At 47.6% G+C, this 12,297-nt stretch overlaps 1 protein-coding gene across 1 annotated transcript in view; it reads right to left on the reverse strand.

The window, feature by feature from the left end:
• CAPN6 (calpain 6) overlaps nt 1–12,297 on the reverse strand; it is a 533,527-nt gene that overhangs the window by 121,019 nt on the left and 400,211 nt on the right. Inside the window, exon 10 of the mRNA XM_085608187.1 lies at nt 10,083–10,285. Coding sequence (XP_085464313.1) covers nt 10,083–10,285 — 203 coding nt within the window. The remainder of the gene's footprint in view (nt 1–10,082; nt 10,286–12,297) is intronic.

Below are 12,297 nucleotides of genomic sequence, written 5' to 3' on the forward strand. Positions count from 1 at the left end.
CAATGGACGAGGTCAAGAGGCGCTGGAATGATGTCAAGCGCAAAACCAAGCTGAAACTCGCCAACAACCGGAAGGCAGCAATGCAGACTGGAGGTGGCAGTCCTGCACCACAGGAGGAGCTGGACGACATGGAGGAAATGGTGGCTACAGTCATCAGTGGAGAGACGGTGGCAGGAGTTGGGGGACCGGATACTGCTCGACAGGACCGGACACAACAGCAAGAGGGTAACGACCAGGGACGGGGGGACGGGGGTGAAATGGGCACAATGGCACACATGCACAATTAAGTAGAGCACACCTGTGGACAAATCATGCCCCAGACCCCAACTCCCACCAAGAGAACTATGTACCCAAGTATGCAACATTTCAGCACTGTATGAGCACAGAAGTCAGAGGTACACCGCATGTAAGGGATAAGAGGCAGCCAAATCAGAGCTGCAGGGGCGACTCCCCCAAAATGCGGTACACACTTCACGTGCACAGCACTTCAACATTGACAACGAAGTGGCACAAACCGCAACACTTTCACCACATAACAGAGGACACAACTGGTGCTGACTGGATGTAGACACTGGCGAATCACAACTGGCATTGCAGGTAAATGTGAGTTGATAATGTACAAGTACAAACACACAGCCATGATGTTGTCGAAATGTCCACAGTCCCGCAGCAAATGGGCAGCCCCTCCGAAACAGCCATGATGTACACAGTCCTGCAGTCTATATGTAAACATGTACAATGCGACAACACATGTGAACACATTGTTAAACTGCATCTCCCTTTGACATCGCAGAGGGACAATCACCACCTCCTGCAGAGCAGTCCCAACCTCTCTTCTCTGATGACGAAGAGGACCACGACACCTTTGACTCCGATGCCCCCCGAGAGTTCATTGACAGTCTCTGCAGCACACCTCCAGGAGCAGGGCAGCCCAGCTGCAACGAGGAGAACCCTGCACAGACCACACTGCAGGCAGCACCCACCACCACGGCTGCCTCCCAGGACCCCCACGAAGAACACATGGCCTTCCAATGCCGTGTGTTGGGATGCCAGGAGCAGCTGGCTGAACAGGTGTGGGTGGGCTTTGACTGCATGGCAGACAAAGTAGATGCCATACGTGGGTGTCTAAGTCCCATCAGGGACCATTCAAAGTCCCTAACGGACACCCACAGTCTGATCCATGCTCGAACCATGGTTGACATCGCTAGAGTCCCGACTGTGAGACAAGAACGACTGTCTAGTCAGAGTGGCTCCAGTGAGCTCGCCCAGGAGTTGGGACTCATGCGGAGGCTCATGGAGAACATGGAGCGGGCCAATGCGGAAGGAGCGGCTGCCACGGCTGCACATCGGCGAGAGGTAGCTGGGTTCCACAATGACCTCAAAACCATCCTTATGGCATTGCTGCCACAAGGCCTGGCGCAGATGCATGCTGCTGCTACCACTACATCTACATCTCCACCCCCTGAAGTGTCAGTGCCACACAGTGCGGCAGACATTCCACCTCCAGCCCCTGAGGTGTCACTGCCACACAGTGCTGGAGAAAGGCCAGCACCACCCACACGTGAGGCACATGAAACAGCAGAGGATGAGGATGCAGGTAAATCTGTCCTCGTGGTCAGAAGGAAGCGGTAGCATCCATTTCCGAATCATGGCCGGTTTCAGCTTGGTTCTGCCCTCTGCATCATCACCTTCCACTGTCCCCTGATCCACTCTGCGACACTCACCTTGGACCTCGACACGGACTGCCATAACCTGTTTGATCGCTAATGACACTGCTATCAGACTGCGGACTGAACTCTTCCACTTCCTTTGGACTAGTCACTCCCTGAATGACTCTGGCTGGCCCTCCAAGGGCCAACATTTGAAAGTGGGGTCTGCATGGCCCTGTACTGCTACAGATGCAACACTCCACTGAATGTGCATTAAACATTCCGAATCACACAGATGTGTTGTCTCTATGGTCTTTCAAGTGGGTAGCATGGATGAATGTGGGGTCAGTGAATTCCTCTTACGTCCATGTGGCTCATGTCGTTGGACTTGGGTCACATGTGACACATTGTCGATTGTCATCCGGGTGGCACCGACGCAACAACAGCGACACACACGTTTGTTACTTCCTTGTCCAGCCCCATACGGAACCACGCACAGACCCCCGGGGTCATTGTTCAAACCCTTACGCTGGCGTCGCATACGCCAGGCCAGCCCACTACGCTTACACTCCAGGGGGGGGGGACAACAACGCCACATGTGCCAGGACTCCCCTGTAGTGATCTGCTGCTCACAGGTCTAGCATGCCACGGCCACTCCCTCATGGCTGGTTTACACCCACACCACACGCGTCACAGCACATGTGACCCTGCCAATAAAAAGGGCCGGGCGCACGTGCACAACGCCATTTCCAACCTCTCTCGGGGTGTATCCGTGTGGTGTGCATGTCGGCATGGGGGCCCAGGGGCCTGCAATATCACATTCCGTAGGCCCGGAGGGGACATGATGGCGTCCGCACCATGATACCCAATCATAGAGGGTCCATGACTGTGGGGGCACAGACTTGGTGACATCGGATACACTGCGGCCGGCACAGGCACACCGCCATGGGACGGTGACTTTCGGTGCACTGAGGTAGGGGCACCTTAAGTGCTGAGCGGGTGTGCAGCCTGCGATGATGCCCCGTCCCGGGGGTCCAGACGGCTCAGGTTTTCTGTGCCCTGCTGGACCGCAGTGTAGGCCTGAGCCAGCGGGCAGCGCAGGCCTACCGCCATGTAGCGTCGCCTCCTGGATCACAGAGTTAGTGGCACCTATGAGGCTGAGCGGGTGTGTAGCCTGCGATGTGGCCGGGTGCACTGGTATGTCCTCTGCCATGGAGTAATCAAGACCCAGAACCAAATGTGAGACCTGGTAGCCTGCTGAGCGTGGCTGCATGATGTGGAGGGTGCCATGTCTGTGGGCCCCGGGCTTGTGGCTTGCAGCAGCACATGGTGAGCTCTCTTTTATACACGCCGGTGGCGGAAGGTGAGCAGTGAGGCCTGGGTGCGCAGGGGCAGGCAGGCAACGCTGGGTGGCGGGAGGGGCTGGGGTGCAGCTGCCTGGGTGCACAGGGGCGGTCAGGCGATGATGTCTTGTGCAATTGTATGTACTGTGCCATTCAGGCATCTGGACTCTGTTTCAGATGGCGGGCCTGTCTCAGATGTGGGACCTGGTGAACTGTACTACATACCGGCACGTGGTTGGAGACACACCGGTGGCAGCGGGTGGGCAATGTGGCCTGGGTGTGCAGTGTCGGCACGCTCTTTCCCTGTCCCTCTCTTCTTTTCTCTAGCTCTCTCTCCCCCTATCTGTTTGTATATCCCTCTATGTCTATCTTTCTCTCGCTCCCCCTCTCTGCCCGTCTTTCTCTCGCTCCCTCTCCTTTGCTCTCTCTCTCTCCTTCGCTCTCTCTCTCTCCTTCGCTCTCTCTCTCTGTCCTTTGATGTGCGCAGGACACACCTTCTCATCATGATTTTTGTTTTGCAGGCTGTGACCTACGGATTGCCCTGAGGAGAGCCGACATGTGTCTTCATTTCTGTTCTGTGTTCATTTTAATACATTTTCATTTGTTGCTTCGAAGGTGATTATGTGATTCTCATTTTTTTGACGACACATGCATGTCACCAGATGTGATTGTGCGACATTATGCGGGTTATTTGGTACATGATTCCGTGTGGTTGATGTGACATATCTTTGTCCGGGGGTGGGTGGTTGGGTGCCCGGTGTGGGGCCCCAGGGGGAGGTGAGGTCCTGGGGGTGATGGCGGTGGGTGTTGTTGCCCTCTTGGGGCTCCAGGATGCATGTTCTGTGGCTCCATGGCATCTGTTGTTCTTCAGGTGTGGCTCTGGGCTGGGCTCTCTTTTGTGGAGCAGGTTGTAGTCCGACTTTGCACCAGGTCGGAGCAGGTGTTAGCTTCCTGGTGCTAACTCGCCTTATCGCATGTTTTGTGATCTTATCGCAGATCAGGCTGGTCGTTGAGAATGTTGTGGTGTGGTGTTGTTGCGGCTTTTTGCTCGGGAACACCTACCCTGCATCTCATTAGCGATAGTTGCCAGGGTCATCCTTGGCAATGTTTTTTGCGGCTGCTATCGCCGGAAAACTGGTGATATGGGCTGTTTGCACCAGCTTGGGAATGGGGTGGTAAGTTTATCACAAATTTGGCTGCGTTAAGGTGCCGATAACACGGCATAAGCTCCTTGAGAATATGGCACTGAGTGTGTAATACTGAGTGTGTATACAGTTGTAAGACTAAAGGACAATTTACAAGAATGCCAATTTTTATTGTGGTGGGGAGAGATCCACATGTCTGTCATTCAACTATGCTGTACTAGATACAAAAATGATACAGAGGCTAACCTAGCGAGGAGCACAACTGTTAATATTATCCACACCTTGTATCACAGTTTGGTACAGGCTAAAGGTGATGATGGAGGAGCACGGTTTTCAATTCCCCATCAAAACGTTAGATAAGGGGTAATAGTGCTTATACCCAGTGGTGTACTTTCGGAGAAGGGTTTCTGTAGATGTAGAAGGGTGTCTGAGCTCCTGAGTTGATATTGCCCTCCTGAAAAACTATGCTTCTGTGTAAGATAGACTGGCGTATTTTGCATGCATTTCTTTGTGCATGATGCATGGAAGTTTGAATAAGCTCCTTGCTGGCCTGGCGAGCCATTCTAATGACACCAGAATAGGCACCAGAATCTGGTTGAACTTTGAGCATATAACATCCTGGCTGCTGCCTAAAGGATTGCTTTAAGTGTGTCAATGTTCATTTTGGGAATCCCAGCTAGTAGAGAACTACCAGATTTGATCCTTGAGACAATAAGTAACTGAAATAACTGGTCTGAAATAAGTGGCTGAGATGAACTGTTTAACACCACAGGGAAATCTCAGTTTAAGGTATAGACTTTTGGCCAGAGAGTTATCACATTCCACAATATTCAGATAGAGATTTTAAAACTGAGCAATCTTCAAATCAGTTTTGAACTTCCACTCAGACCTATCTCAAACCTCATTCCACTACTCTCTCCAATGCACTACCCTATTTCTTACCCTCCACCGCTCTCAATATGTCCTCTACCTCAACTCATTGACTCATATCAAACCTCATTCTACTACTCTTTCCAATGCTCTACCCTATACCAAAACCCTATACCTTTCTCAATATATCCTCTACTTCCACTCTCACATTCATCTCAACCCCCATATCACTACCATGATCCCAAAAAAAAACCTTTCCAGACGCTTCCGTCCTTGCATCTATGTTTTGCAAGTTAGGTCCATTGCTTTAATTCTGGCATATTCCTCGCCAAGAAATTAGTGTGTCCACTACGTGCTTCCCTTGTCCCCAGCGTATTTCTGCATATGTTCCTAAGCCCTTCTTCAGGGGGTAAAGTTGCATTCACATTAATGGATTGAAGATCCTCATGGCATTTGTATTACGTCACTCATCCATGAACCTGCCTGGAAATCAATGTATTCAAATGATTCACATGTGTGCCCTGGAAGCAACGTACCAAATGTAAATGTCTAGTATTTGTAAAGCACAAACAATTACCAGAACATGAAAAGGCACGGGGGGCTGTCGGGAAGATTAAGCGAGCTATTGCCCAGAGTCACATGGTGCTGGGCTGATCTGCCGCCGGCGATCGAACTGTGAGCCCCCGGGTTCTGGAGTCAGTCACCCTGGCCGCTGCACCACACCGCTGCCACCAGTACAATACAATGTGCCCAAGACTACTACCATTGTGCCCGCGCCAGCTTGTTGACAGGGATGTGTATCAGTGTGCCAGTATGTTCCCAGAGATTACCACTAATGTGCCAGATCTAGAAATTTTACAAGGAATTACCACCATTATGCTAGTGGCTGCATGTTCCCACTGTCATCCATGTGCAAGGGCCTGCATTTTGCCAGGAATTACCACAATTGTGCCACGGTCAGAATGTTGCCGGCAACTACTACCTTTGTGTCAGGTCTAGCACTTTACCAGATCCCACCACCATAATGCCATGGCCAACATGTTGCCAGGAATTACCATCATATCAGGCCCAGCATTTTACCGGGAATTACCACCACTGTGCCAGCAGCTAAATGTTATAAGTGTTTACCACCACTGTGCCAGGGACAGAATTTACCAGAAATGAGCCCTTCCTGGATGACTCAGAGCTGAGCTGAATGGGGTGTGGCTGCATTTAGAGTAGTGGGAGGAGATTTCCCTGCATCCGAGTAGGGCCTGTCTCCCTTGCACAATGCTGTCTCCCCACTTGTGGTCATACTGCACCTGTGAGGGCAGAACTGGTTTGGACTGGGTTCGGAGACCATTGCACAAAGAGAACAAAGACAAAATGGGGTATAAGTAGTAGATTTTAAACCCCACAACTTTAGATCACTTCTGGACTCAAGAGGAAGCTTTGCCAAGGAGAAGAGCTGAAGAGCTGTGAGGAGGAGTAATACCCATTTGCTGTGTGCAGTGTGGATTTGGCTTACAGTTGCTGTTTCTGCCAAGGAAGGGACAAAGACTGGAACTTTGCTGTGAACCTGATTGAAGAAGAATCTCCAAAGGCCTGTGTGTGTGCTGGCCTCCTGTTCTGAAGTCTCAGGGACACAAAGACTTCACCCCCAGCTCGCCTGAACTCTGCTGCTGATAGTTCGGACCTGCCAGGCAGTACCTGTTCCAGCTCTGGGCCTCTGGAGTTTGTTCCTGCTGTTGGGAGCAGCAAGAAACCTGAGGAACGGAAGAAATCAAGGCATCACTCTTCTTGTGGCTGTTTTTCCCTGACGCAAGCACCGCCGCGTGAGAAGAATCTCCATGTATCGCCACACCGCTGCCGAAACGACAGCGCCTGTCGCGGCTGCAAGAACCGATGCATCGTGGGATCGCGGCTGAAGAAACCGACACATCTCTTTGTTTCGATGCTTCCCTTCTCTGAGGCTGCTTGGCGTCGTGAATTTTGGCACACCAACAGGTACTTTCTGTAGAATCACACATCTATAGTTTCCTATAGACCAAGTTGCTTGAAACCTTTGAAAAGTCATACTCTCATTACATGTATGTTGGATTTTTGCAGTTTTGGTCTTATTGAGTTTAGATAAAGATAATTTATTTTTCTAAACTGGTGTGGTGTTATCACTGTATTACTGGGTGTTTTGAGGACAAATATTTTACACATTGCCTTTGGGATACGTCTGTCTGCTCAAGCCAAGCTACCCAGGGGCCGAACAGGGTTTATCTAAAGTGTGTATTCCCCTTAGCCTGACTAGAAGCAAGGGTACCTATTTGGACAAAGGTACCTACCTCTGCCAACTAGAGACCCTCATTTCAAACAGTCAGCATGTTGCCAGAGAGTATCGCTATTGTGTGAGGGTTAGCAATGTAATAGGCATTACCACCATTATGTAAAGGCTACCATGTAGCCAGGAAAAACCAAGAGTATGCCAGAGTCAGCTTGTTGCCATGAAATACTACCATTGTTTTATTGACTGCATTTTGCTACGATTGACCAGCATTGTGCCAGGGCCAGTATATTTCCAGGGATTACCACCCCTATGTCGGGGCTGCATTTTACCAGAAATTACCCGTATTACACTAGTACCAGTCTGCTGTCTGGGACAACTGCAGTTGTGCCAGGGCCAGCAGATTGCCAGGACTTACCACCATTGTGCTAAATCCAGCATCTCATGGGTGGGAGCAGTAGGGAAAATACTCACTCCTCATCCGCATCAGCACATACTGACAGTCACACGTGCATGCGCACAAACATGGAAATGCATGCACAGTCATGCACTTGCACACACAGACATAGGGGCACACAAACAGGCATGTGTACATGCATTTGCACACAGACAAATCGGTACATGCACACACCCACACATACAGACATACCCGCACACATTCAAACACACACAGGTACACACACGAGCACACACACAGTGGGGATATTTTTATTATGTACCAGTGTGAGCCTACTACTTCTATTCTCTCCCTGGATCCCCTGCTCCTGGTGGTTTTCCTTAGAGCTAGAGGGGGGGCAGCATCTTATCAGTCTGGGATACTGAAGGGGGTCAATGCAGTGGCGTAATATTAGCCCCAGGGGCCCCTGAGTTCCAGGTGATCCCTCCTGCACTGTGCACGGGTGGGGGCCCTCGCCTTAGAGCTCCTGACTCGGTTCGGAGCATGGGGGCCTCCCTCTATGTACTTTGTAGAGGGGCACCATCAAGTTTTGTTATGCCACTGGGTCAATGAGATGTGATGGGGTGGAGAAGCTATGAGAAAATACATAAACAAGCATTTGCAATGCAATTGGTCTCGCCTTTGGAACCTTATAAGTATTTAGCTATGCAGCACATTATTTTGGGTACAGCAAAATGTACTGTTCTACTGTGCACCAAGTACTGAAATGGTGCAGTACCATAGCCTGCCACTAGGTGCCCCTGGGGACCTCTTTTGGCCACATAAGGTACTGCACCATACCTCGTAGTTAGAGAAAGGATATGGTTCAGTGGCCTGAGCTGCCGACTGTGGAGCTGGGGATCTGTGTTCGAGTCTGATGTCAGCTGATCCTTTAACTTCCCCCAAGCGCCTGAATACCTGTGCTATATAAATGAAAGCTACTAATTTAAAATAACGCTAAGAAATCAATTCAGGTGGGGGCGGGCAAGCAGTGTTGTATGAGGGGTTGGGGTTAGACGGTAAAGGGAGATTAAATGAGGGCACTGCACTGCAAACCATGTGTAAATTAACCAAATGAAAAAGCAAGCAAAATGAGCAGTGGCCCAGAGGCGTGGTGGGGGCCTGTGAGCGGCATTGTGGAGGGCGTGGAGGAAGTGACTTAATGCAGCGACAACCTGCTTGTTCTACGCAGTTCTGAATTCTCCTGTACCTCGGCAGAAATACTACGCCCGGGTCCACGTTGATTCCACCGCCAGGTGCCATTTGCTGCTCATGTAGCCAGGACTCCGTCTGGTCTACACTGGGCTATCATTGTCCTTTCCCCGTCCTGTCCTGATAAAGACCCAACGTGACTACCCAATGGAGCACACCACGGGTTGAAACATCGACAACTACACAAGGCCCAGATTGACCAAGGCTCTGCATGCCAAAAGAAGCATTATCAGCTAACAGAGCAATTGTTCCGACATACTTGTCTAGCCTAATAATTTCTTTTCCCCCACCCATGTACATAAGTTCTGACCACTCTGTTTATATTGCACACTTGTTGAGCACTGAGCACATATGTCACATGATCACATTTATGCAAATATTGCACTATATGTTGACAGCCTTGATCTACTACGTATGTGAATATATATGAATGATTTAATTCTGAAAACATAAACAGTAGACACTACTATCGAGTCACGGCTTTTATTGTTTGCAAAGATTCTTTATTCAGGCATTTGAGATACTGATGTGAAAGTTAAAATCATAATATGCATGTGACATTAAGTGCGCTGAAAAGTAATTGACATAAACCCGACAGAACCACTCTTTGTTTACTAATTTATACCCAGGTTCTGAGGGACACAGGGTCTCCCCATTTTTGTCAAACTGTCTATGGATGGCAGCGGGCTGGTGGCAGTTGAACGCCATAAAAGCAAATAACTCTAGAAGAGTATTTCCGCAGGGCAAAAAATGTTTTTACTGAATGAACAGGTTGAATTTAAACCTGGAATTTACCACATTACCTCTAAATGTGAGCCACAAACAACATCATAATTCCCAACTGTGTGAGGGGGCCTCATTTGTACTAAATTTTTAAATAGTGAGTAATGGCGCAAATAATGTGGGTATACATGAGAATTTGCAAATTGTTTCCCACAGTCAACTGCACCTCAGGACTTTCACCTTAATAGACTTGGCATAAATGGAGTATTAAGTGAGGACATCTGCATTTTGACAGGGATAGGGGGGATTTCCCATGGAAAAACATGTTAAAAGCATGTGCAGAAGTGAGGAAAGTTTCACAGCAGCTTTATCCACACACCTGTCAATTTCCTGCAATGTTAACAAATTACGAAGGCATTCTATCCTACCACACGATATTAAATACAATACCTGAACTGTGATGCAACATCCGTGAAGAGCCTTAAGATGAATTTGCTTGTGATGCCAGGGCAGTAGGTGGTTGGGATAATGACATATCGACCTTTTTTGAGGACCACCCTCATGAACACAGTGCGTAAGTTTATGTAAGTCGACGTGGCTGCTTTGTCCTGGAAGTAAAGCTTGTGAATCCTACATGTTCTGTTCTCTTCAACCTAAAAAACACAGAACAGAGTTACTGACATACCCCTATATTTCTTTTCTTAAATAATACATTAATCAAGCATGCTGGCAAATCTTCAGAACACGAAAAATTTAATTTATTCACTTAAACGCCACCCAGCGCTCTACATCGACTCAGAGTGTTCAGAATTTGAATTCATAAAAAATATAACAATAGCGGGGAAGATGTTTAAATTTGTCAAAAAAATAAAACAAAATCTGTCTCAGATGGTGAACCAGCAAAATAGAATAAAGTTGTTATAAACGACCAATCGACTAGGCTAATTAGGGCCATATGTATCAAAAAAGAGTTTTGTGATTCTCAAATTGCAATTTTTAGCGAATCGCAATTAGAGAATCACAAAATGCAATGTATGTAGGATTTGCTAAAAATGTTGCGATATATAATAAATATTCCTTATTTGCGAACCGCAAATTGAGATTCGCAAATAAGGAATTCCTTCCCATTCATTCCTATGGGCTAGGAGGCCCATAGGAATGAATGGGAAGACATTCTCAAATTGTGATTACCAATTAGAGAATAGCAAATTGAGAATGCAATTTCAAGGTTGCAAGGGTGCCAAAAGGACACCTTGTTGCACCCCTGAAATATGCATGTGTGTACATTTTGTGCACATACATGCCCTAAGGGCATGTATGTGTGCCACAAGGCACTTTGAAAAAAACAAAAATTTGTTTTTTTCTAGAAAAATCGCAAATTACCACCAATTTGAAGTTGGTGGTAATTTGCGATTCCTTAAGGCCAAATAGCAAATTTCTGGTGCTTCCAGAATTGTATTTAAGGAATCCCAATTTGCAATTCCTTAATTGCATTCGCAAAATAGGGAATCGTAAATTTTGCGATTCTCTATTTTGCAATGGCCTTTTGGGATGATACATCCCAAAAGGCTTTTTCCCATTCGCAAACAGGCAGATTCTGAGAATCGGTCCGTTTGCGAATGGAAAAAGGCTTGATACATATGGCCCCAAGTGACTACACAAAGTGCAAATGGTGAACTCAAACATGTTCTATTAATATAGATAATACGATTATGGACAGTTTGACTAGCATTACATTCACAATGTTAGTGAATTTAGAGCAGAAGTGATTGTTACACCTGACCCTGCACGTCGTAACCTTACACTGATCACGGACATCCTCATCGGACTTTTTTCTGATCGTGATTAGAGCAGATTCGGAACAGGCGTTTCATCATGTAGGATCTCATTCACAAAGCTATCTATTTATCTAAGTATAGAAATAGGAGATTTTACCATCCTGTTTGGATTCACAGAAATGCAGATTTTAAGTTTGAGTAAATCGCTCACTGAGGCAGTTGTAAGAATTACGAGGTCTCCTTCAAGAGTTGGGGGAAAACCGCCGAACTCGCAGGTTTCTGGGAAGTCAAACTTATTGAAGATAGTTTCCACCCTGAAAATGGTTGGAGATATGCCCTTGTCATGTGCAGGGTAAAATCCTTTAAGTTTGGGAAAAAGGAAAAACATTCCCAAAATTGTCCCAACGGACTTCCGTTAAGGTCAAATATATTTAGGGAAACGACTGGTTTTCATGTCATCACGACACGGCTTCCAACCCGGTCGTTTTCACCTGCAAATCATTGTTATCATGTGTGTTACGTCTAATTAGTTCAATGGAAGTGCTGCTTGAACATGAAATAACTTGAGAAAAACAAACAAAATGCGTTTTGAAAAATAGGAACAGTTTGTTTAATTCAACAATGGGGCCGAGAACACAATCGTAGACATAGGGTCTGAAGATTGTCTCAACTTACAATTGATCGGTCATGGGTTTTATACATTTTGTTGAGTGCAATAAAATAGTTCAGGTTTGGTAAGGAATGTGAACCGTTGCCTTTGGAGCCATAACTTATAGGTTTCAATGAGAGATCCAGGGGGTCTCTACTTTGCGTGGAGACAATGGGGCCAGTGGGCAACATGTCCTGATGTCCGACATGGGGTGCATGTGATCACTGCGTGTACTGTG

This window comes from Triturus cristatus, chromosome 5_2 (assembly GCF_964204655.1).
Source record: "Triturus cristatus chromosome 5_2, aTriCri1.1, whole genome shotgun sequence".
NCBI classification, from domain to species: Eukaryota; Metazoa; Chordata; class Amphibia; order Caudata; family Salamandridae; genus Triturus; species Triturus cristatus.